The sequence below is a fragment of the Phodopus roborovskii genome, unplaced genomic scaffold, assembly GCF_943737965.1.
Source record: "Phodopus roborovskii unplaced genomic scaffold, PHOROB, whole genome shotgun sequence".
Classification (NCBI taxonomy): Eukaryota; Metazoa; Chordata; class Mammalia; order Rodentia; family Cricetidae; genus Phodopus; species Phodopus roborovskii.
Genome location: NW_026126433.1, coordinates 43,189,136 through 43,216,319, shown reverse-complemented (window position 1 = coordinate 43,216,319; position 27,184 = coordinate 43,189,136). Strand labels below are relative to the sequence as shown.

The window sequence follows — 27,184 nt, the reverse complement described above, 5'->3', positions numbered from 1 at the left end:
TTGCAACCTCTCCCCCCCAAAAAAAATGAAATTTAAAAGAAAAACAAAAAGGCAAAGATAAAAACAGTCTCATCATGAAAGCTGCAGCATGACAAGTGAGTCACACAGTACACCCTTTAATCCCTACACCTTCACTTGCAAGTGTTCATTGCAATGAGTCATTGCTCTGGTTTGAAGCTTCTGGTTCCTGCTACACTATCAATACTAGACCCTCACTGGGACTCCTCTTGGATATCCTGTTGTTGCCCTGTGTCGTGGAGATCCAGCAGCTTTGGATCTGCAGGTCTGGCCCCTTTTCATAAATAACATGGATGTTGGAGTGAGCTAACTCATAGCCCCAGTTCTGGGCCTGGGTGGTAGCTAGGCTGGTCAGCCCACCAGCTTTCCCTCATTATCACCACTAGGGTGAGCTCTCGAGCACTGCCCTGGCTAGCTCACCCAGCAAGGAGTGGGCCAGTTCTGCAGCTCTCGTGACCTCAGGGCCAGCTCACTTGCACCCACAACACCAGGGCCAGCTCTCCTGTTTTGCCCGGGTGAGGTGCAGGGCCCACTCTTCCAAGTGCTGCAATTGATGAGGGGTAGGGTGAGCTCTTCTGCTCAATGCCCCCTCCTCGAGCCAGCTCTCTTGCCTGCGGCAGGTGGCAAAGGGAGGGGTGGGTGGGAACACCTTTCCCTCATCCGTGCCACCCACCACATGGCAGACCAGGGGGGACAGAGTCAGCTCTCCTCTCTCTCTCTCTCTCTCTCTCTCTCTCTCTCTCTCTCTCTCTCTCTCTCTCGCTCTCGCTCTCGCTCTCGCTCTCGCTCTCGCTCTCTCGCTCTCGTGTGCTGCAGCCGGTGAGAGGCAGGGGCAGCTCCCCCAGTCTTGTGACCCCAGGGCCAGCTCTCCTGCCTGCTGAGGTTGCAAGGGGTGAGGAGCAGTGTCTGCCTGCTTTCTTATACAACCCAGGACAACCTGCCCAGGATGACCCTGCCCACATTGGGCTGAGCTCTGCCACATCAATCAGCAATCAAGAAAATGCCCCCACAGGCCAATCCAGTGGAGGCAGTTCCTCGACTGAGGTTCACTCTTCCCAAGTTGACAAAAAGTAATAGCATTGTCCCTATTTGTAAAAGTTCATTCATGGTTATTCCCCCAGTACATGTCAGAACTCTGCTGAATAGAGGATTTTCTTTTTGGAAACCTTTGTTCCATGCTGTCTTGGCTTTGCACTGACCACTTTGACCCGTCCCTGGGAACATTGTTCAGATGCAGAAGGAAACCAACCACAGCTTATTTGAGAAGATTTCTCCTGATCCTCCTGCTGTCATTGCCCTTGCAGGATGCCCAAGACAGTGCACAGAACAAACCTACCCTGTCCCCCACATCATCCAGCCCCAGATCAAGGTATCAGGAGTTCTGGTTTTGATGCACACATACCCTTGAGCTTTCTGAGTTCTGGGTCCCAAGACTGCTTGAAAGGCTGTGTATCTTAGTTTCATGATGCAGAAAGAACTACAGTGAGGTCATAGGTCCACATGTGCATGCCCATGAGCCTGTCCACACTTCCTGTGGAATTAAACCCAGTCCCTTCCTACCCAGTCTACCCCTCTCAGCCTACCCTAACATAGTGATACCTTCCAGAGGGCAGCTCACTGTTGATTCCCCCCCCCCTTGCTGAGGGAGTCTACTCCTCTGCATATCCTCCCACCTACCCAACACTAACCCCAAAGTCAGTTTTCCCTGAGGAAATGATGGGCATATTCCCTGGGACAGAGAGTTGATCTAAACCATACAGCCTTTCTCAGCATGAACTGTGCCCATTTGCCAACCTTCAAGTCAAAGCGCCTGCTATCTATGACTTATCATTCTTTCTGAGAGGGAAAATAATTTGGTCCCACAGGAATTTTTGTCACAAAACAATGACAGCTACCACTAATGCATTTCACAGTTTGTCATACCCGTACTTTGCTTGCTTATATAAGCATAATTGCCATCATTTATGAAACACCATGTAGCTGGTGGTTTACATACCTTGTTTTATGTAATTTTATCATTACAACTCTGTAAGTCAAGTGATTGCTCCTTTCTATAGGAGGAATTGAGATATAGAAAGGTGAATAGTGTGCAAAAAAAAAATCATACTTTTATTGAGACTGCTGACCTGACCAGAAGCAACTTAAAAGAGGAAGGGTTTGCTTTGGTTTACAATTCAAAGGGATATAATCCATCAGCCATGGCAAGAGCAAGCCATGACAGCAAGAGTATAAAATGGCTGGGAACTGAGAGAGGACATGAAGTAGGGCTTGGCAGTTAAACCGCAAGCCCCACCCTATGGACTCACTTCCTCCAGTTAGGTTCTACCTCCTAAAGGCTCTACAACCTTCCAAAACAGCTCTACCAACTGGGGACCAAGCGTTCTAACACATGAGTTTATGGGTGGGTGTGGGATAAGAGAGGGCATCTCACATTTAAATCATTTATACCAATGATGCTGGGGTATAAATCCAAGTCATCTTCATCACCTTCAAAATCCAAAGCTTGTGTTTCTTTCACCAAATACCTTCCTGACAAGACTTACCATGACTCTAGGGACACATTCTGCATTTCAGAGCTCAGCATTACTGATTGTCTTACCCACCTGTTCCCAAGGACCATTTCTTCCTCCTGCACCTAAACCTGAAGTCAGTTGCACCCAAATTATGTGCTATGCTTTACAATGTGACCTGGGGCCAGAAGGGTTTCTCAGTGGGTGTGGGTACCCATTGCCAAGGCTGACAACCTGAGTTCAGTTCCCTAGGCCCACATAGTGAAAGGAAAGAACCTGCTCCCACATATTGTCCTCTGATCTACACACACACACACACACACACACACACTAAATAAAATTTTAACTGTAATTATAAACTAAAAATCAAATGTAGCTTGAGCATTGGACAAAGTACCATAAAAGTGGTTCTGTCACATCCATTATTCTCCAACTCAGAGCATATAGATGTCCTCACCTGGAACAACAGTCCTGAGGCTTGTGTAGCTGGCATGGGGCCCTTAAAATGTCTTTTTATGTTTGATAATTTATTGAAAATCCTGCTACTCTTTATGGTTTTGTTGTTTGACCCCTTAATGTATGCCAGGCACTGTGCCAAGGGCTTTGCAGACATTATCTCATTCACTCTTCTAAAAGAAATTATATAATATCTGATGCACAAAGTGCTACCACAGTAACCAATACACAATGAGTACAATAGTACCCAGAGAGTTTAATATTATGCCCCGAGTCACACCATAGAACAAGATTGAAACCTGGAGTTGGCCATTAACCACCTTTCCTTCCGTACAGCAGAAAAGGAAGATTGTTGTAATTAGGAAACAGACACATCTTACCCAGAATTGAGCCATGTGGTCTCCCAGGGCCATCTGTGGAATCCTCTGGTCACAGAGTTTCAAGGGCACTACCATCCACTATTGTCCACAATACCCCATCATCATCTCTAACAGCCTTCTGCCTCAAGCATCAAAAGTAGAGTCCCTGTTGATTGAAAACTTATTTACATAAGCACATCCCTCATGATATCCTACATTTCTCTAGCTATTAAAGATTCAAGGCACACTTTTAAGAAGGCAGCATGCTTGTCCAAGCAAACAGAAATTTGAAAAACACTTTGGTGCACACCCATGCCTGAAACTGATGCCTTATTTGCCGCCTTGATAACTGAGTCCTTTGTGCTAATAAATTGCTTAAATTACTGCAACCACCCCCTCACCCTATTTCTCCCTTGACTTATTCTGCCACCATGGATATGTGATCATGGAACAAATTAGTAATACCACCTCTGAATTTTCAATGTGTGGCACTGAATACAACAAACAGCTCTGGGAATTTTTCCACCTCCAGTTTGTTTAATGACCACACTCATCTTCATTACTAATATACACTTGAGTAGTGGCTGTTCTGAACTGAGGTGGCCCCTGGGAAATGGCAATGGCTGCAGACATCCCCCAGGTGATGCTGCTGACCATTGTATATGCCATTGCTCTCCCTTACCACCACCCCAAGAAAACTCATTGATTTGCATGTGTTCTGTAGGTATCACACCTTCATGATGTCTAGATAGGTCCCGGTGATGGGTAAAACCACACTGGGATCCACCCCACTGACAGAACCCTGCCAATCCTGTTCATTATTAATAAAGATCTAAAACATCCAACTGTTTTATGCAAGTTAGAGAATTCAGATTAAAATCTGAGAGTAGGGCAAGATTCATAGTACCAAGTCCAGAAGAGGCCAGACACACATTTCCATTATCCTCTCCCAGGGGAGTCACATGGGCATACTTCTCCTAAAAACAATGCGTAGAAAACATACAAAGTATTGCGGACCACAGATGCTCCCTTGAGCTTTAGTGAGCAGAGTTTTATTGGCGGTCAGTCACACGTGCATGCAGCATGGACATGACTGACCTTAGACGCTCAGCCTCTAGCCCCAGCAGAGGTCAAATTGAAGCAGCATGGTCCACAGCAACTTAGACATAAGCAAACTAGTGTTCATCATATATCACATTGTTGGCATGAAGTAGCTGGCCAGCCTGAAGTATCAGCTACACAGAAATATTCTTATCATGCAAAATATTTCAAAGGTTTGATGTCCATCTCACAGACACTAAGCAAGGGAGGGACTGGAGACCTTTGGGATGTGTGGACTGGGCATTGCCAGCCTGTTGTGTTAACCTTAACTGCACACCACCAGATACTTAATGTATTAGTTACTTTTCTACTGCTGTATAAAATGACATGGCCAAAAACAACTTAATGTACAGACAGGTTTACCTTGGCTTACGGTTCCAGAGGTATGGAATCCATCATGATACAAAAAGCATAGCAGCAGGAAGATGGCCAATCACGTTCATCCACACATGGGAAACAGAGAAGAGAAAGTGAACCAAAGCTCCAACGCCTCAAAGCCCAACACTAGCGATGTACTTCCTCCAACATGACTGTACCTTCCAAAAGTTCCATAACTTCCCCCAAGCAGTACCACCAGCCGGGGATCAGGTGTTCAAGTGCATGAGCCTATGGAGGGACATTTTTTCATTCAAACACTACACTTGGAATTCTCTCCGTTTGATAATCTGGGCAGCTGTTGCTGTGTTTTGCTTTGTTCTAACTAACCCCCAAAAGTCTCTGTTTACCCATCACTCCTTAGAGAAAGGTTCCCCACACCCATGTCCAAACTCCCAAAGCATCTGCCCTTATTAACCTATAATGAGTCATACAGTAGCTCTCTTTCTCTCCCTTTCTCTCTCTCTCTCTCTCTCCATTAGAGACTAAGGATGTCTTTGCCCATACTTCTAACACCTGGCATGATGCCTATCACATAACTGTACAATTAGCATAGAATAACTGATTAACCAATTTGCTGTCATGTTGATGAAAATTAGAAAGAAAATAATTAATTTAGAGAATGGATAATTTAGTGAAGGAATGCATGACACAAGTACTCTTAAGTATAAACACAAAAATGGAAATATGAAGCACATCAATACTTAAGAAATGCCATAGCTATTGAAAATACAAGAAGAGTAAGTCTGCTAAAAAATATTTTTAATTAAATCTTTCAAAGAGATATGGTTGGATGACCTGAAGAGAAATACTAAGGTTATATGCTAAGTGCAAAGTCCATTCAGAGAGGCTTGGATGAGGTAGAACAGGATGCTGTGTGTCCTCAGGGGAGGGAAAGATAAAAGATATCAAAAGGCATAGAAGAAGTAAAACCCCCAACCAGTTAAGATAGGAAGAGAACAGCAGAAATGTTTGCCACAGGAAAGGTCCCCATCTGATCCACGGTGTGGACTCACCACAGGACTCTGAGCAGAGGACATGTCACTGGGCTCCATTTTTCTAAAATGTTAGTTCTAACAGAATGGCCCCATGACTGAGTAGCTGTGTGGTGCCTTACCATTTAACATTGTCAAAAGGAGGTGAGGTTGCACCACTGTTGGTTTCTAAGACTTCTCAGAAGATAAGAGTTAATTTAAGTAAGAAGCTGCTTTCCCCTCTCGCTGGAAGTTAAGGGCTGTAATGCTCCGCAAAAGGAAGCGGAAGGGTTGTTAAGTCCGAATGCTTGCCCTCTGGGCTTGCAGGGTAGGGATTTTTAATGCTTTCAAATGGGAAGAGTGTCATCGCTGTGTGCTGGAAATATGCCTTTCTCGTGGCAGCTGGCTTAGGCTGCTGCATACCCACTGCTCTGCTGGATTCTCCAGAATCACACTTTCGATCACGCTGTGGCCATGTTCCAGGTAAGCTCCACATGTTCTCAGGTGCAGTAAGCCCTGGCGCTTTCTCCCTGTTTCCCCAAGGCCAAGAGGGATCCTGAACATTTCATCCTTCTGCCTCAGTTGTCGTCCACACTCGCTGTTACATCTGATCCTTAATGCAAGCCTGTTTTCTTCTCTAAATAATGGCCAATTTGTCATTTCAGGGAGACAGACAGAGTGGTATATTTTTCTATAGGTGGATGAGGCATCCTGAAGGATCCAAAGACAGTTTCCCCTCTTGGGAATATGCAGGATCCCTAGAGGAGTCCACATAGCTGCAAATGCCAGAACACCTGAGTCTAGGTCCCTCTTGCCTGGCACTCTTCAGCAGGGAACCTAGAAATGACAACACAGGTACCTGTTGGAGTCCTGTCCCGACCTTCATGAGTATCTTCAGAGCTCAAGGTACAGCTAGTCCACTGGGTGGCCCAGGTTCCCCTGCTGAGTTCTTCCATCTTGTGGGATCCCAGGTCTGTCCTAGTACATGTGTTCAAGAGCCACTGGGAACAAAGGGGAACCAGGGATGCACAGGGGTCTGTAATTCCACTGAGGAGTCAGGCCCCAGCCTGGAGGGGGGGACCCTCACCCATCTTCTGTTCATTTGATAAACTGGAAGACACAGAAGGTGTCAAGGGAAATGCCAGATGAGGCTACCAGAAAGGACTTAATAAAACACAAATTAAAATATTATTTTATATACAGTAGTGCTGGACATACCCACCCAATCTCAAACTAAATCTGACAAAGCTGGGGGAAACCCAAAATCTCAAGTTGCTGATGATGTATGAGAATGAATTCACTCCAAAACCTAGCATATATTCACATACACATACATGCATATATATTCAGCCACTACATATATATTTATGGACAAACTGCATTTGAGCAACTTAGAGACACATATGAGGCTGTTCGTTTATTCATTTACTCAATATTTATTTACTGGACACTTGTTATATGCCAGACACAATTCCAGGAACTTAAAAATTGGGCATGAGCAAAACCCAAAAATATCCCCCTTGGTAAAGTATATATCCACCAGTGTTTAAATGGTCCCAAACTGTAAACAATCTAAAAGACACTCTTAGCAGAGTGAGAGAGCTGTGCCCTGCCATACTGAAGCACCAACGAAGATGTGTTCTGGAAATCGTGCTGGGTGGGCCGGAAAGAAACTTTTGCACTATTAGACACAGAATAAAAACAGCCCTGTAGATTGTTTATGGAGACACACAAATAAAAATAAGTCATTTGGAGACCCACCAAACTCGGTCTCTCAGCTGAACCCAGAAAAGAGGGAGGGAAAAGACCAGCAAAGTTACATTATTTCTTAAACATCTACAACAAATAGGTATGTGAAGTTAGCCCTGATTGTATTTATACTATATGTTAAGCACATGGATGTTTATTTTATCAATGTGGGTCTGTTTTCCTTCAAGATGGGTACATTTTTGCTTTTATAATTACTGTTGTTGTGTTTTATTGTTGTGTTTGATTAGGCCCCCATCTCTTAGGCCATCCACAATTTGGACCCACCCTCCTATACACTGCCGGATCTTTCTAAATGGAAAGCAAGACTCTGTCCTAGTGGCACAGAGGAGCTCCGCAGCTAGTAAGGGTGCAAGGGGAGTTGTGGAAAGGCAGAGATAGTGTAGGCCTGGGAATTTGTTCAACCACTCTAAAGGGCAATCTGCCATTATCTAGCACAGTTTGGGAGACAAGTTCTTTTTATCATTCAGGAGTGCTGTTTTTAAAGATTTACCTTAGAGAAGCTTAAGCACAAACTCAAAGAAATGTGTGCAAATGTCTTTGCAGCATTGTCTATGACGGCCACAAACTGAAAAAGGCACCATTAGCCACCATTAGGAAAACAAGTGAGTTAGACATCCACACCCAGTGAAATCCTCTACCACAGTAAATGACAACAGAACACCACATGTGTCAGTTGCATCTCACATATCCAACCTGTTGGGAACCCCTGCTAGACTGAGGTTGTAGTTCACCATGCCTAGACAGCTCTCAGAGCTCTGGTGCAAGATGGCGTAAGAAGATGGGTGCAAGATAGGAGGACTCCCTTCCCCCAGGATGGGCTTCCTACTCTCTGCCTGACCTTATTTGGAGACTGACCCTGAGCCTGGATACCTGATTTACCTCAGCCATGACTCTTGACACAGTTCCCTGCAGATACTCTCCCCCTGCTTTGACAAGGGTAGTTAGGCTTTGTGCTTTGGCTGTTATAATAGGAGCATACTATTTCATGTGAATTAGGTGAGGCCCCAGCCACTGTCACCATCCTTTCTATCTCCCCTCACTCCGGGAAGGCTGTTTCTGCCATACCCACAAGCTGAACAAAGCCCTGCATCTGCCTCTGCTCCCTTTGTCTTCAAGGCCAACTGACCATGAGGCGACCCCCACAATAACGCATGCTGAGGAGAAGGAGGAGCCTTGGAGTCTTCCCTCTCTACAGGTAAGCCAAACACCATTGTGGGTGGGCACACATGCTTGTCATGATTGCAAAAACAGATGTGAGAAGAATAAATAAATACCAGATGCAGGAGTGGAGAACCATATGTGTCCTTGGCTGAATCACAGGACTTTATTACTTTAAGAGAAAGAAAAAACAGTAACCCTAGAACTCAGGAGGCCAGGAGGCAGAAAGGATAGCTGGGAAACTGTGGCCAACCTGGGCTACCTTGTAAAAATAGTCAGGCCTGGAAATGTATCTGTGGTATACTCTGAAGAGGACTAGATGGAACTTGGCCAAAGATTCTATGTGAAGCATGTCTGAGGGTTTATTTAAGCAGTAGGCAGGGAGGCACTGAGAGAAAAATGATGGGAGTTGAAGAGGGGCAGTAAACAAAAAGGGGAGGTGGGACACTGGGTGCTTCCTAGCAAGGAGAGAAGGATGAAGAATTTCATTTCATTGTTTCTCAACCACATAAGTGGAGGAACAGAGTTGGCAATTGTATTCTCGGTTCAGAAGTCCATGGGAAAGGTCGAGTCGGGTCAAGAGGTATAAATTTAGGTGTCACTTATGTATTCTTCAAAGCTACTCAATTAGGCAGATGGTGCAAATGAAAAAAAGAAGGCTGGGACCAAACTCCAAGCACCCCTCCATTTAATAGTATGGAAAAGAGAACCCAGCAAATAGACTTAACGAGGTAGAAGAATGAATTAGGGGTGTCAAGGGGGCATGAGAGATGCCAAGCCACGAATATGTTTCAAGTTGGAAGCCGTGTTCAACTGTTGAAAATGCTGCTGCATAATCAAAAGCAGTTCAGTGGGGTGGGGCTCTACAGGAGCTGAGGCCAGATGGCCCGGCATTGACAGGTGAGTGGAGATGTATGAGTGGGCCTTTTGAGAAGCTTTACTCTAAGGAAAAGAGGACAACGAGGTGAGCACTTGAGCACTGGGAACAAGGACATAAAGGAGAAGATGATTTAGGATGTTTATCTGAATTCATATGCAGAGGGAAAGAACACAGGAGACAGAAGGGGGAGAGGGGGAGAACAGTGGAGGAGTGAATGCAAGAGGGGCTTGGAGATAAGGAAGGAGATTGGAGTCCAAGCCCCACAGTTCACCAGACTGAGCTGGGATGCTAACTCTGTTCCATCTGATCCAGGTTGCAAGCTGTTCCCCAGACTCTCATTACCTCTGGTCATTGTTTGCTTGCTCATGAGTGTCACCAGCTCCCCAGGGGGGGTCGGTGTGTTAATCTTCCACTACCATCTCCTCTGAACACACAAGCCTTACGGTCTTCCTCACCCTATCTAGGTTGTGCATCTACCCAGGGAACTGGAGGGGAAAATAAGCAAACTGAAGAAAATTAATTCTGATCTATTTTATACATTCTGTATAAATGCATGAAATACATTATGTTTGACAGTGGTAAACAGAGAAGCCAAAAAAAATCCAATTTATCACTTTAATTATATATGCTTTTCTTCCTCAATCTCCAGAGAAGAATAAGCCTCCAGCAGTGTTCAGCCCCTTCTATGAAGCCATTCCCAAATTATTAATGCTGCTCTCAGTAACCGTGTGCTCGTAGTGACAGACGTCCTATTGAAGCACACAGGCAATGCTTAGCATGCTTCCTACCGAGGTGCATATGTGAAGGGGTGTACAGGGGACACAAGGGGAAAGTGAGGAACACGGAGGTGTGAGTCAAAACAACAGATGAAACTGAAGTCCACTCCAACTCCACTGGTCCAACCAACCAACCACCTTTAGTGACAGCAGTCTCACCCCACAACCCCGGACAATTTAGCAGCCATCCACACTGTCCCTATGCAGAAGCAGGAGCACAAAGAGGAGACTGTATTGTTTGTTTTGTTTTGTTTTGTTTTGGTGAACACAAACTCTGACAGACATGGAAGTTCAGCTAGGAACAGGACATGACTGGTCCTCACCCCCGCCCCCAGAAACGAGTAGCCCTGACAAAAGAAATGAATTCAAGGGGAGGTTGTACCACAAGATGAAGGCGCTGGCTGCTAAGGCAGGATGTACAGTGCACCAGCACAGGCATTGGTCAGGACAGGTAGAGGTCTGTGTCAAATGGGGTTCTCTAGAGGGACAGAACAAATACAATGATATACATTACAAAGGGCATTTACTAGATTATAGTGTGTTAGTGACAACATTTTCGATGGCTAATTTGCACTTTGATTTCAGTCCAAATCAAGGCACTGGATTTCTGACTTGGGAATTGGGGTAAGTGGACCTGTTAGCTCACACAGAAAATACCAGGGGGGAACCAGGTTAGGAGGTTATCAGTTTTTTCCTTGTCACATCACAAAAGCAGCTTAAGGAAGGAAGAGTTTGTTTGGGCTCATGGTTGAGGATACAGTCCATCATGGCAAGGAAAATGGCTATGGAGGCTTGAGGTAGCTGGCCACACTTGTATGTGGGCTGCTGCTCCACTCACTTCCTCAGGCTAGACCCAAGGCCCTGGGATGGTGCTGCCAACGTTCAGTGTGGCTCTTCCTTCTCTGGCTAATCTTTTAAGGAACATCCTCAGAGACACACCCATATGGAGACATATTTATTACCACGGTGATTCTAAATCCAGTCCAGGTGACAATGAAGATTATCCCATCGAGGGAAGGAAGAATTCAGTAGGTTGAGACAAATGCCTGCATGGCCTAGAGCAGCAGCTGGACATTCATATCTGATATTTGGGTAGACCTTGGACTAGAAAGACATACTGGAGATTCACTGAACCACAGACAGTAATTTAAATCTGTGGCATGGGTAAGAAAACAGAGGCCTGGGAGGAGTCTGCACAGCTCTTCCCAAACCTCCAGAGAAGGGAAGCTGTGCTTGCAGGGCATGATGGGAAAGTTCCATACAGAGATGGGAGGCAAGTGAGGAAACAATTGTATCTTGGTTTTAAAGAATGCAGCAGCAATCAACAGGAACAATGCTGAGTTTCTCTCAAACAACATGAGCTTAAGCTTGATTACTTGATACACTAGAAATATGTATGGTGGAGGCTGGAGGCAGACAAGCTGGTTTGAGTTGAAAGGAAAGGCAGCAAGCACACCTAAGGATTTCCCAAGCTTTTTTTTTTTTTTTTGCTCTGTGGTACATGTTTATTAAATCTGTGTGTGTGTGTGTGTCTGTGTGTGTTTGTGTGTCTGTGTCTGCGTGTGTGTGTCTGTATGTGTCTGTGTCTGTGTGTGTCCCCGTATGTGTGTCTCTGTGTCTCTCTGTGTGTGTGTGTGTGTGTGTGTGTGTGTGTGTGTAGGTGTTTTACCTGCATGTTTGTCTGTGCACCACATGCATGCAGCCAGCACCCATGGAAGCTAGAAAAGGGCATTAGGTCCTCTGAACCTGGAATTACAAATGATTATAGGGTGTCATGTAGCTACTGGGAACAGAATCAAAGTTCTCTGGAAGAGTTAGCCAGTGCTCATCACCAATGAACCATCTCTCTAGCCCCAAGATTATCTTTAAGTACAATGTTTAGTGACTGAGTAAATTTTGGATCCCAGATAGAAACATGGCCTTACCTAAATGCCCTGAAAACTGAGAAGATCAGTATCTTATAACACATGTAACCATTTGTGGCACCTGGCGCAGAAGGGCTATCAATGGAATGTCACAAGTGTGACAACAGAGGAAGGGCAGCTGGCTTGTTTGGAGTGGCTTTAAGGTGAAGAAAACATGAGCATCTTTCAAAAGCATCTAGTGAAAAGATCCAATTTTGACATGGCATGACTGAATTCATGAGAGGCAAAGGTAGAATAGCCTTGGTAGTATAAGGCTCCCAAGAAGGCATACAAGAACCTAACTGCAGAAGAGGACAGGGACAGTGGAAATACAAAATAGTCTGTGTGTGAAGTATAGTTCTCTGCACAATATTAAAAGCTGGGTGTGATTATTACCATGATAAAACTTTAAATATGACCTTCAGTAAGGTTAAGCCATGCTCCACCCACTAAGCAGCTTGGCCAATGCTTTAATGCATATTTTCTGTCTCCAGCACTCCTAGGAACTGTTCTTTGATGTATCTTGAACCTCACATGCTGTGCTAAGACTAGAGACCCAAAGACGAATTGAATTCCACACTTGACTTTGAAGTGACTGAACATGAAATAGAGGAAGATGATAAAAACAGATGCAACACCATGTGATAAACAGAGTAACAGGGGAATGCCTTAAGAGGCACAAGACTATATTCTAATATATGTCTGTCTTTTTCTGAGCTCAAGAAGGCACAGAGGGACTGGGAATAGAGAAGAACTTTGAGAAATTTGTTGGCTGGAAGGATTGTTGAAAAGGCATGTGGAAGGAGGGGTAGGTGAGTGGTTGAATGGAAGGATGGGTGAAGAGAGAAATGTCATGTGGGTATTAATTTTTTAAAAAAAGAAAAATTTTCCCTAGGGCAACTGTTGTTCAGGTAGCCACAAGAGGTCACTGCAGACCTGACTCAAGCACAGTTTCCCATTGGCCCTTCCAGGTTCAGCATAGCTACCTGGAACGGAAGGGACAGGCAGAGGGAATTGCAGGAGTTGCCCAGATTCCCATTTGGCTCCTTCCTTTATCTTACTCTTCATCTTTCAGCTCCTAGCCTAAGTTCTAGGCATTTAATACACATCTCCAATTAGTCCTGTCTTTAGAATGTAACTCAAAAAAAAAATTTTTTTTTTTGGGTGGGGGATTCTGTCTTTCTTGAATCTCTGTTTCCAGCAAGCCATGTGGTTCCAATCACAGACAAGCTGGACCCCAAGTATCTCCACTCAAGTTACTTCACCTTTTTTTGGACCTCCCAAGAAGTGAAACTTGCAAGGAAGTCTAGTAGTTCCAGGCTCACTGTTCCTTTAACAATGATAGCCTTCATCAAGTACTTCCTCCTTATGTGGCATGGCTCTAATCCTGTGACAACCAAGAAGGCAGCCAGAAGCCACGTGTAACATTAAATATTGAATTAACTAAAACACAGGCAAATGCAATTGTAGCTCCTCAGCCTCATCAGCCAATTTCAAATATTTGATAGCTACGATCCAAGTGAGAACTATTGCAGGAAGCAGCCAGGGGACATTTTCAGCATCTTGGAGTGCTCCAGAAGACAGCACTGTCTACACACCTCATGCTTTTATTTCACTTTTAGGGTGAAATAAAATTATTTATTCACCTTAGAGATAAGGATCCTGATACCCAAACTGTTGCAAGCTTAGCCAAGGTATCTCAGCAGATTAAGAATCAAAGCAAGGGAGCTAGAAAGATGGCTTAGTGGTTAAGAGCACTTGCTGCTCTTCCAAAGGACCTGAATTCAATTCCCAGTACACATACGGTGGCTCATAATGAACTGTAACTCCAATCCCAAGGATCTAATGCTCTCTCTCTCTCTCTCTCTCTCTCTCTCTCTCTCTCTCTCTCTCTTCTAGCGTTCAAAGGTACTGTCCTGAATGTGGTACACAGATATACACTCAGGCACAAACAACAGACACACAAAATAAGACCAAGGATTCGAGCTTGAGTGGAGTCTAGCCTGCTGCCCTGTGCCCAGAGATGTCCCTAATGACCATTCTCCTGAGTTCACCCTCTGACCTCCTGGGCGCTAAACTGCCATTTCTCAGACCCCAACAACCATTGGCCCTCACAGTTGTTGTCCTGACAATGACCTACACAGTTAAGAACCTGGGCTTCCAGCCTCTTATGGAAGAGAGTCCTATCTTTATGTCTAGTCCCCTGCAGGTACATCTAACCTGCAGCCAAGGATATGAATATAGCCCAACACAAAATTATAAATTTACTCAAAACATTAGCAATTTTCTTTTTGTAACTCAATTGCATGGTTCTCAGGTGGACTTTGTTAGTAACAATGTCGTGTTGCAATGTAAGAAGGTGTGATGGGTTTGGAGCCTAACTCATAGCAGTCTCCATTCAGTGTAGCCTGGGTCCTAGAAGATGTGTGACCTGGGCAGATATGTAACCATACTGCTATTCTCTTATGTCACCTACATTCATAGGGGAATGGTGGGCAGCCAGCTGAGCTCAGAGAGCCAATCCATTCACATCTGAAGGTACAGAAGCATGTCACCTGTAAGGGTGACATGATAAGTTGGGATTCACTTCACACTCACAGCTTTTGGGACACAATGACAGTAGATGAGGCCAGAGAGATGCTTTGACCATTCTGTATTCAAAACATCAAGGATGCCTTGTGTATGAACCCATTTGTGGTTACCCATCCCCTTGTCTCCTTCCCTGTAATGACCTGCACCGCCCGCTTACCCATTGCTGAACAAAGTTGAAGAAAACTCTGCAAAGAATGATGAAGGAAAACATAAGTACCCTCTAGATAGACACTGTACTCTTTCTCACCTCCTTACTACTGGAATACTGAAGCAGCCTGGTGACCAGGTCACTGCCTGTCAGTGTCAGGTGGATGTCCCATTTCCTCTGAGTCAGAGAATCTATGGTGAAAATACAGGAAACTCACTCTGTCTGCTCTTGCCTTCAGCAATAAGCACATGGAGTCTTTTCCCAACCACATAGAACTGCTCATGTAGACTTCCTCAGAAAGCTTAACTGCCGGAAAAGTCCCCGTGCTGTTTTACCAGATTCTTCTATCTTTCATCTCAAAGCCACGTGTTCTGTTCTGTCCTTGGAACCAATGGAGATCTCTGTGAGGGACCTTTGTGTCCTTTCAAGATTTTATCTATTACAAATAAAGCTTGTATGAACACACTTTGGGTGTCAGGAAGATGCTGCATCATTGAATATCCACGTTTTACTCTTAGGAAATCCTATCAGGCCTATTACCAACATAGTTTAATCTATTTCTGAGCCTATGCTTCAGCAAAAAATCATGGCAGGAAGCATACAATGGTACCTGTTTCATCATGGCTACTGGGAAGCAAAGAGAGAAATGGGAAGAGCCCTGACCCCACAACACCCTTTGAGGGCATGCTTTCCATGACTGCAGCCTCTCAAGTTAGCCCCAATTCTTAAAACAGACCTTGGACCAAGCCTTTAATACATGGATTTTTGGAGAATATTCTAGAGCCAGACTATAGCAAGGAAGGACTTCATCAGACTACTGGAGGTCTCTCAGGGATAGAAGTTGGATGATTAGTGGTTCCAATATTACGCTATCACTCGGGGAGGCTGAGACTGAATTTGAACAGTCACTGAAGCTTTCCAGTAGGAATAATCCACAGCTATAACCTGTTATGAGCAGTTTTCCTGCCAGCCTGGTCCCAGAGCTTCGTCAGTTCCAAATAACACACAGAGACACTGTATTAGATATAAAGCTGTTGGCCTGTTAGCATTTCTTATTGGCTTGCTCTGTCTTAAATATTAGCCTATTTCTATAAATCTAAGTATTTCCACATGGTCTTATCTTACTGAAGAGAGGGTCCAGACTTCTCTCAAGTCCCTACATCATGACTCTCCTCTACTACATCTCCCAGAATCCTCCTTATCTCCTAGTCCCACCTATCTCGCCTTCCTATTTGCCAACGGTGCTTTATTCATTAACCAAAAAGAGAAACATATTTACAGAATGACATCTCCCATCAATAACCCATCCTGGTTCCCTGGCATGAGTCGTGTGAAACCACAGGAAACCCTTATTAGTGATTTACCTGACTCCTTCCTGTGTGTGTGTGTGTGTGTGTGTGTGTGTGTGTGTAGGGAGAGAGAGAGAGAGAGAGAGAAAGAAAGAGGGGGGGGGGAAAAACGCCATTTGAGCTTGTCAAATTTCTTCTCCACTTCCTCTTAGGTCAGAAGATCCACCCACTCAACCCAGGTCAAGAGGACTAATTGCTGTATCTCCATTTCCAGGTCGGCCTGCTATTTGGCATGCTCTGTCTCAGGAAAGGCACCATGCTGCCATTGGTGGTTCTGCTGCTCTTTGGTGAGTTACTGTGCTCCAGGAAAGTGGTCTCTGAGACATAGTTCCTAACTGTTCTTTTTCCAGATTCATGGTGAGTTAGTGCCTGGAGCTTGAGAGAAGTGTATGCACATTGGCAAGCTGTGAGAAGCTAGTATGGGGTGGAAACATTCTGCAATGTCTCCTAGCTCCTTTGCCAAAGTTCTTGGCAAAGCAGGCCCATCATCAGAAATAAATTAGAGAGGCAGACTGTAAGATCCCAGGGCCTCCCAAAGTCACTTTTAACCCCATTTGATAATTTTGGGGGCTATCCCAAAAGGAAACAGTTACTGAAGGAGAGGAGTCCCATGGGAGTATCAAGGGAAGATCAGAGACAGAGGTGTAAATTCCATGCCTTTTGTTCAGCAGCAGGAGGCAACACTTGGAAGGCAACATCTCTTTTATGACACCTTAGCATTCTCCAAGAACCACTTGCTGAAGTCCAGACTTCTCACTTGGTCAAAAGCTCTGCACTCTGTCTATACAGAGCCCTTAAGCTTGCCTTCCTCTCCTGCCTACTTTGTCTCTCTGTAAGGAGTATGGTGAGCTTTGGGATCTAACTGGTCCTCAGGGCTGGTTTGAAAAGTCAACAGTCCCTGTCTCTCTCCTCTCCAGCCACATTGGCCAGCTGTTTTGTGACTGATTGATCCAAAAGTGAAAGATTTCTGAACAGAGTGTTTCTGGGCCCAGCTCAGTGTCATCCTTCTGCACACCAAAGTGTGTGTGTGTGTGTGTGTGTGTGTGTGTGTGTGTGTGTGTGTGTGTGTAACAGTTTTCTTTTGGTGGTGGGAAAAGAAAAGAAGGAAGGAAGGGAGGGAGAGAGGAAGGAAGGGAGAAAAGGTGTTTCTAATGATCTATTTGCTTGTTTTGCATCTTTGCTGCTTGTTGTTTATTTCATAGAACAGAAAAAGCGAAATTGTCCCTAACTCTGACCTCTTCCTGGACAGTTTGTGAAAACTGAAGCCTGTGAGGAAAACACCTGCTCTGCTTTGTGTTCTTCTCTCTATTCTGTGTTAGGAACGGCCATCTTGGCAAGTGAAGAGGCCTAATGTTCATACTATGGAAGAAGCAGGGTTACCTTTAGTGGGAGGTTCCCAGGGGGCAAGTTGAATGATCTTGTGAAAAAAACAGCCCTTGGGACTTGTCTGGATAAAGTCCAAGGCATCTCATTTTTTTAATCCAGAATCTAGATAGCAAACTGCAAAGCTTAGGAGAGGTGGAAGCTGATGACCAGTTTCCTGGCATGCAGTATAGTGGAGAACTAGACACAAGTAGCCCACATTTGATGCCTAGAGATCCCAGAAAAATATCCTAAGACACAAACCCCAGGGGTGGGTATGTGGTAAAAGCTGCTATTTCCTCTCTGATGTGGACAGAGAGAAAGAGAAGAAAAGCAGAACGAAACCACTGAATGGCTGCTTTGTAGTATCTAGCCATTAAGATCTTCTAGAACAGTTATTTTCAATCCCTATTAAACAATGGGGAAACCAAGTCTCTCAGAGACCTTCCTGGAGTTAACAAGAGCAAAACAGGAATGCCAACACCTATCCATCAGAGGTTGAGTCCCGTGTTTTCCCCATCCTCCTTCCCAGCACTGGAGAGGCAGAGGCAGGTGAATCTCTGTGAATTCAAGGCCAGCCTGATCTACAGAGTGAATTCCAGGGTAGGCTCCAAAGCTACACAGAGGAACCCTGTCTAAAAAGTAGATAGATAGATAGATAGATAGATAGATAGATAGATAGATGATAGATAAACTAGAAAATAGAAATTCGTTTTAAATAATGTTCAGTTTGTGGTCATGATAATTGCAATAATTAGTAATTATCAGCTATCAGTGTCTAGAAAGCTAGATATCCTGGCATCAAGCATGATAGGATATGCCTCATCTTTAAATATAGAAAAGTTTTATGGATGGTCCTTAGCTTTCTTCTGAGCCAAAAATTAGACAAGTTCCCTCTCCTAGTGGAACCTTCCTCCCTCCACAGTCCTTGGTGCCATGGCAGCCATGGCTTGACAAAGCAGCATGTTCCTCCATAGAAGAGACCCACTGTGAAATACTTCTTCATGTTGAGCTAAATCTGCCTCCTGATCCCTCTAGTTTTCAATAATTAGTCTCTTTTCTGTCCTATGAAGTAACTCACAATAAACCTTTCCCTTCTCTTTGGAAAAATGACTGAAGGCCACTATTGTGTCCATATTCTGTTGTATCTTTATAAATAACTCCCAAATCCTTCAACATTACGATAAGGGATGGTCTCCAGACCCTGTCCCTCATTCTCATCTGCCTTGCATTGATATGCTCTGTTGGTGTTCTGAAAGCTCAACTTCACTCTTACTCCCACTATGAAGCAAGAAGCTCCCAGATGCTTCCAAGATTCAGGGCTCTATAATACAACTTAGCCTGACAATAGCTCTTAGAAATCTTACACATTGTCACTTCACCTTTAGCCTATATCTAACCAAGGTCCTTGGGCCCTCATCATAGAAACTGCTATAGGCAAGTGTCTTTCAGTATGATCCCAGTTGGCTGCCATCTTGATTACAGAGGCCTATTTCACACACATCACTCCAAGGTCTTGTTGTACAATGGAGCAACAAGTCATTGGGACTTGGAGACATGAGCTCAATGAAGTGGCTCTGATGTCTGGGTTACTTCTCTCTTGTTATAAGCTTCAGGACTCTCAATCCTGTGTGCTCAGCATATCATAACTACAAGGTCCTTTTCCAGTGAGAAAGAAAGGTAGGGGAAGCCTAACTACAGAGCGGGTTCTCATCTGCTCTGAGCTCAAGCCTTCTGCTTTCAGTTAGCATAACTAGTTTCACAGGCAGTGGATCAATATAACCTTTACAACCACCTATTAAAAAAATTACTATTCTAAAAAATTACTATTATCAATCCCAATTATATGATATGACAAAATGAGGAATTGGACGCTCTTGGAATTTGGGCAATTTGTCCAAGCTCACACAGAAAGAAGCAGATTTGTAAATCCAGTCAAGGCCGTCTACTTCCAAATCCTGCCTGCTCTTTTACAACAAGTTCATAGGAAAGAAGGGTGGGACAGATGGAAGGGAAGAGACTTTTATAGTTCTGGAAAAAAGAAAAACTTGAAGACCTATAAATGTGCTGACCCTGAGCTGAATGCTAAATTAACTTGAAATTCTCCACCTGCATCCGAAGCAGGGAGGGTGAGAGCATGTGGCACATGTGTGTGCCCTTCCTTCACCCCCCCCACCCATGATAGTTATTAGCTTTTAGTTACTGGTACAAAATACTCAAGAAAATGGACTTAAGGCAGGAAAAGTTTATTGTGTTTATGGTTCCAAAGGATTCAATGTATAGTCAACTGGATTCATCACTTGTAAGTGGTAAAGCAGGAACACCATGGTAGAAAGGCATGGAGGAATGCTGCTTGCCCCATGGTAACCAGGAAGTAGACAATGAAAGGACACAGAACAAGACATTCCCTTCCAGGGCACACCTCCAGTGAAGCTACTTCCTCCATACATCCTATCTCCTACTTTGGGCACCTCCCGATAATATTCTGAAATAATCAAAGGATGAATCCACTCATTACAACAGAGTCCTCATGACCCACTTATCCCTGGAAATGGCCTCATAGACACACCTAGAGGTGTGTTCTACTAATCTCCTGAGTATACATTAATCCAGTCAAGTTGAGACTAACCATCATACTTACTACTAACTCAGTGTTCCAGGCACAGGTCCTGGGTATAAGGAACATAGCCATTAAGACATGTAGTCAGATTACATTCTGAACAGAGGAGAATTAGGCAATAACATGCTGGCAACTTAATAAGACAAATTCAAACCAGATGCGGTGGCTAACACTTGTCATCTCAGCACCCAGGAGGTTGAAACAGGAGCATTTCCATGAGTCAGAGACCAGCCTGGGGAACTTGGGCTACAGAGTAAGACCCTATCTCACAAATTAATTACAATATTGCTTAGTACTCTGGAAAGTAATAGTGATGCAATAGGATTCTACGAACATGAAGAATTCTGATTGCAGTCCTAGGGAAGGCCTGTCTGGGAGGGCAAAATCTGACCAGATGCAGGTTGGGTATGACAGGGAATGTGTACCCTACAAACATTTACTAGTTAAATGTTTGGGGGAATTGACTGAGTGGCTTAGGGATTAGGTGATTGAGAGGTAAGTGCTGGGTGTCTTGGGACCTAAGTATTTGGCAGCTCAAATGATATAAATACCACTTGCTGATGTGGAAGTTTTTGTACTAGTTAATTTAACTTTATCTCTTTTATCTCTTGCAGATTCCTGTTTTGAGACAAATTGTAAGTCTTACCTGTCTCTTCTGATTCCTGAGCCAACATTTTAATGGGAAGGGATATGATAGTGCCACTGTGGTTCCTCACTTGCAAGGAAGACCTAGAGCAGGTTTTCAGAGTCCCTAACTAGAGTCCAGGACAAAGGAAGAACAGGGCTCCACCGGCTTAGGTTCCAGATGTTTCCAGTCTCATGGGAGTCTTTGCAGGGTAGCACTGAGGTCCCTCATAGTCTCTTCAACATGGCTCTAGCTGTTGGCCCTCCTCTCAGTGTGGCTCTGGGGGGCCAGGGTTTGGACTCCTGTCCCTTCTCCAGACATGGAAGCCCCACTTTTGTCTTAGTCTTCTTTTCTTCCTCAGCTTCTTGCCCTCCATCTCCTCCTGTCTCATAGCCTTCATGGTGTTTTCCATCAAGCAGAGGAAAACTCTGAGCTGTGGGCATCTTGACCTCTGTGATACATGCAGAAGTCGCTCAAATTCATGTACTTGAACACCACTGCTCTGCTTCTAAGTGAGTGCAGGAGGCCTTAAGCATCCAGGGAGATCCAGACAAAGGCAAGAGGGGCTGGAACCAATGTCAGCACTTCTTATCTGATTACTCATCATGAATCTTAGACTCTTTGTCCAGACTCCTAAGGCAGTCTGAGCTAGTCATGTCTAACACGTCAAAAAGTTACAGCCTGGGAACAGACCCAACATGCCTGCCTGGCAGATGATGGTAGATCTTTAGGACCCCTTATCTTGTCCTCATCAGAGCTCAGAGAGCCTGTTAGGAGGACAGACAGAGATAAAACATCTCTCCTAGACTGACAGAAGATGGAAGTCCCTTCTCAGGGTAGAGATGAACACTAGGTCTGGGGAAGCCTAGAGAAAAAGTTGTTTTTTGCTGCTGTTGTTTTCCTGGTGGGCATTTATGTAGCTCTCATCAGGGGCAGTGGTTGAAGAAAATGCCACACTGGGGGATTTGAACCAACAGAGGAAGGAGGAAACAGAATCGAGAGAAACAAAATCAGACAATGGAAAGGATGAAATGAGCTTAGAAAATTTGACAGTGTGGTGGGAAGAGAAAGATGGGTTGGAAGAAATCCAGGAGAAGGCACAGGAGGGGATAGGTTCAGGGGAATCAGAAGACTAAAGAAAGTGTGGTCAGGAACAGGCCAGCAAGAGAAAAGGAAGTTGAGCTTCTGCCCAACCCTGGTCTAGCATGAAGACCCAGAAACAAAGGCACTGTGCAGGAGTCTCATTCCCTAGTGTGAGACCTACATCTGGAGCAGAGAGAGACCAGTAAAGCAATGGGACCTGTCATTCCATGGCTGGCTCTGTCTCCATACCCCATAGCTAAGGTGCATCTCCAAGTCCAGCCAAACCCTGTGTTTGAAGGAGACACGCTGACTCTACAATGCAGTGCAACGAACCACACGCTGTCCCAGGTGAAGTTCTACAAAGATGGAAAATTCCTTAATATCTCTGTGAACAACAGCTCTCTGTCCATAAAGACCACAACAGTGAGAAACAGCGGGAATTACAGCTGCAGTGGGAAAATGGTACATTTTGAACAAGTCTCACAGCTAGTCATGATTGAAGTCCAAGGTGAGTCACCAGTTGGAGAGGTCTAGTGTGACAGTAAGGCATGTTTCAGGGATCCTGGAGGTCAATGGCTGTCTAGGACCCCTTATGCTAGATGATGTTGAGCCAATTCATTGGGTCCTGAGATATCCACAATGATGTCCAACATGTAGCTAGAGGATACAAGGCATTTGGAAGAGCCCTGGGCCAGCATATCTACCCAGTTTTCCCCTCTGAGGACCACAACCACTAAGGGGTTATCTGGTTCTGACTTTCTGGGGTTCCCACAGAACCTGGCTTTGTAGGAGTCACTTCATACTCACTGCATGAGGACAATGGACAAGCTCTGAGGATGTAAACTATCTCTCCTTCTGGGTCTCAGAGTGATAGCCTGTGTGATGCAAAGATCAGTCCTCAGCCTCCAGGGCTATGCTGTCTGGGACTTTCTTCCTGAGCCTTGGGCTTGTGTCTCCCCAGAGTTGTTCCAGACTCCTGTGCTGAGCTCTGTCCTCCCTCCATACTTCCAAGAGGGGAGACCACTGGTCCTGAGGTGTCAGACACAGCTGCACCCCCAGAAGCTAGCCTTGTGGTCCTTTTACTCTTTCTACAAGGACAGTCATGTCATTCAGGACAAGAGTCACGACCCAATATTTCACATCTCAGAAATCAAGGAGAAAGACTCTGGGCTTTACCAGTGTGCAGTGGCCACTAAGGATGGCCTAATCCAGAAACAAAGTCAACATTTTGAGATCCATGTACAGGGTAAGTTGATAAGGGAAGAGAGAACTCCTCAAGGATCCAGACATCAGGCAGCAGGCCTGCATGGGAGTAAGTAAGAGGTTCCAGGGGAGAAGGTATCCTGGATCCTGGGCAGTCAGGCTGACTCTCCGGTTCCATATGCCATCCAGTGCCTGTATCCCATCCTGTGGTTACTCTGCGACATGAAGCTGCTAACCCTGCTGCAGGAGACATGGTGGAGTTTCTCTGTGAGGTCCAGAGCGGCTCCCTTCCAATCTTGTATTCATTCTACCTTAATGGAGAGATACTAGGGGAATCCCTGGCTTCCACAGACAGAGTCGCCTCCCTCCGCATCTCAGCAAAGCCAGAGTGGAGTATTCAGGATTATTCCTGTGAAGCTAAAAACCATGTCTCCAAAGAGATGAGTGAGCCTGAGAAGTTCCCCATGGTTGGTATGTTTTGTCCCACACAATCTCTGAGCCCCAGTCAGTTCTCACGCCTCTGTCACTTCCCACCACACCTACCACAATAATGACTTATGGCAGGCAGGCTCTGTCTATCTTCTGAACTGCAGAGGGTGGGGAGCCCAATATGGGAGGGGTTACATGGCCATCCATTGCATGATCAGTCAAGCTAGCTCCTTATGTGCCATCTTTCTCTCCCACTTACAAGGCTTCTCTCGGCCATGTGTTTTGTTTTTTTTTTTTTTTTTTTTTTGGTTTTGTTTTGGTTTTTTGTTTGTTTGTTTGTTTGCTTGTTGTGTTTTCAAAGTTGCCCACTGTGTCTCCTGTGTCAGTTTGGTATGTATTTCTGAATTTCTGCGATGCACATAATTACTTCCCCATTCTCAGGTCCTCAAGTCTTGTCTGCCTCAACCAACAGCAACTGGACAATTGCTTGGATACTTGCAAGCCTGCTTGGTGGGATAGTCCTTGCCACTGTGTTTCTAATTTGCTTCTTCAGGCCCTGTAAAAAAAATGGTTAGTAACTCTTTTTGATTCCTTACTTGTTAAATCTCTGGTATTTGCCAGCCTTTGAGAAACCACAGCCTGACAAGCATAGCCATTCTCTTTACCTGAGTCCTATGTGAGAAGATTTTTTTCTTTCCATGTCCCACAAAGGAACACTCAAAAGGACACAGAGAGTTTTCAGTATACACACAGAGATATCTAACCTCATATGATCGCAGTCACAGAGATGCAAACCCACTATTACACACTCAGGCATGAACAGAAGCATGAACCCTAGAATTCTTACAAGGTGGATATGATTTATATTGGTGGCCTTCACATTCCAAAGGTAATCTGTGGCACTGAATATGATGGGGGATAAAATGCTGAAGAAGGGCTTATGCCTCTCTCACTAAACGCAGCAGTCCTCAAGTCTGCTGAGAGATAGATAGTAAATAAGAGATAGGATGCACAAGTCCATACATGCACACCCACTGTGGACAGTGTGGTACCCAGGGTGAGTCGTCATTGGTATTAACACAACAGAAAGGAAATATGATAGAGAGGACAGATCAATGGCCAACTCCCAACCCGGCCACTCTGTGGCTTGATCATAGCTCTCTAAGAGTCATCAAATTATCTCCCTCTCAGGGATATCGTGAGGCTTTAAATTAATGAGATAAAATACAGCTACAAGTAATGGGTTCAAGTGGTACATAAGTGGCTGCCTGATAAGTTCCCATTCTGGCAGAAGCAGATCATTCACCAAGTTCCTCCAGTGTTTATCTTCTAAAAAGGCCAGTTAAAATTCTAATGTGGACAATTCTGTAGAGAAGAGATAAAAAAAATCAGAAACTTGAATTTTTTAGTTTCTCTGTAACTTTTGATATCTCACACTCTTTTCTCTGTCTTGATGATGATATTTAAGCATGAATTTATGCTAGCTTTCAAAATAATCACTTTGTAATCTACATGTTTATTCCCCCTTGAAGCCTCATTTACTTCAAGCCATACTTAAAGAAATGGCTATCAGTTTCAAGGATGTTTGGTTCCCATTTGTTTCTAGGTCTTTAAATGTACCTACAGATATTTAAATCAACCCACCTCTCCCTCCATGGGGACAATATTCTGATTTTCTATTTAGTCTAGGGGAAAAGTGGTTGCTTTAATAGACTTCTAAAGCAAGATGTATTTATTCAAGTTGGCAGCTCCTTCTGCCAAGAAAATTTTGATGAGTTTTCAGGAAGCTCACTTATTCATTAAGATAGACCATCCCCATGAATTCAAGAGTTCCCCTCTGGCTAATCCAGGAACCCTGAAAAGTGTTCTCTCTAAGCCCAGGACCAATTTCTTCCCTCACTGGATACCCAGTTAGGGTTTTGGCTAGTGTTTAACTTCTTTTCCTTTTATCAGTATAACAGTCTTTACCCATCCAACTTCCCATCACCTCCTTCTTTCTCATCTAAAGTCTACAACCTGTTCAGGTGGCATTTGCTTTCACACCTTTCTGCATAATAGAAAAAATGGAGTTGGGTCCAGAGGTAGATGGGAAGATCCCAATCTGTAGTTTTTCCTGATTCCAAATTAAATAGCTGTAAAGGGGCCTGCACTCTCTTGGGTAAGGGCACTAGCCAAGAGGTGAGAGGAGATGGATGCAGACATCCTGACCTGAATGTTTCTCTTTGCACAGCCAGACTCGAGGAGCTCCCCACAGAAGAACAAGTAAGCAGGAACCCCTGACCTTCCTCACCCTTTGTCACGTGTCTGCTTCCCTGTACTGACCTAGCTTTCCTGCAGGACATTCACATCTATGCATCAGTGAAAAAGCCAGGGAAAAAACCACAGCTGAGTGAGACTGCTACTAATGATCTGGACCCAAACAACACGACCAGTCAAGAGTCCCTCAGTGTCTGATGATAGAATTCCCTACTTGTGCAGTGCCTGAATCCAACATCTGCCCATGCCCACCCTCCAGCACCCAGCACCCACTGCTCCCCAGTTGCTCTCCAGTGCTGCCCAGTTGTGCCCAGCTCTTTCTGTGGGTCACCCAGTTCCTGAGCACACAGGGAGGGAGCCCCTGTGCCCTATTCCTGGCCAGGAAATTCTGAGTGGGAAACCAGGCAATAGTGTGGGAATGAACAACTCCCACTTTCACACAGACACGGACACAGTTCCAGAAGTAACATTGGACCCAGAGGCACAGATCTCTTCTTTAAATGCAAATGTAAAAGGGTTTTTGTTCCAGATAGACAGATAATTGATTGAGTGATTGATAGATAGATAGATAGATAGATAGATATGATGAATGATAGATGAATATAGAGATAGACATAGATGATAGAGATGATAGATAAATATAAAGATAGACATAGATGATAGAGATGATAAATGGTAGATGCATAGGTGAATATATAGAGATAGATAGATAGATAGATAGGTAACATAGTTAACATAACAGACAAATGATAATAGATAAGATACTAGATAACTAAATACAAATACGTGTGTTTGTGCATAAATACACACAGATAAATAGATTTTATACAAAAAGAGAATATGCTTGCCTTTATCCTGAAAGGAAAGTATGAAGCTGTGACTACAGGACTAAAAGACTTCTTGGAAGTTCAGCAAGACTAAGGTCAGGCCGCAAATTCCATAGAATCTCCACCTGCAGCTCTGAACAAGTTCAGCTGGGAGACAGAACTCAGCTTGCCCAGAGCTTCCAGATTGCAGAGCACACCAAAAAAGCATGCCATTGCTTTCTTGATTTAAAAAAAAAAATGGTTGTAAATCTATTTTGTTAAAAGAACTATGCACATTTGTTGCCTGTTTTTCATGTCCGTGTAGATCATTTGTTGGTTTGAGGCATCCACACTCAGTAAAAGGATCTGATACATGCTCCTTTAGGCCCAGCTTTACTGGAATCACAGACAGTAGAATCTGACTTACCTA

General features: G+C 44.4%; 1 protein-coding gene across 1 annotated transcript; it reads left to right on the top strand.

Annotated features, from left to right (window-relative positions):
• Positions 1–14,313: 14,313 nt before the first annotated feature.
• On the top strand, positions 14,314–26,146 carry Fcrl6 (Fc receptor like 6). Its single transcript, XM_051185766.1, has 8 exons — positions 14,314–14,490; positions 16,585–16,657; positions 20,967–20,987; positions 22,317–22,568; positions 23,022–23,306; positions 23,453–23,734; positions 24,143–24,262; positions 26,019–26,146. The coding sequence occupies exons 1-8, from the start codon at positions 14,314–14,316 to the stop codon at positions 26,144–26,146; spliced, it is 1,338 nt and encodes a 445-aa protein (XP_051041723.1).
• Positions 26,147–27,184: the final 1,038 nt, after the last annotated feature.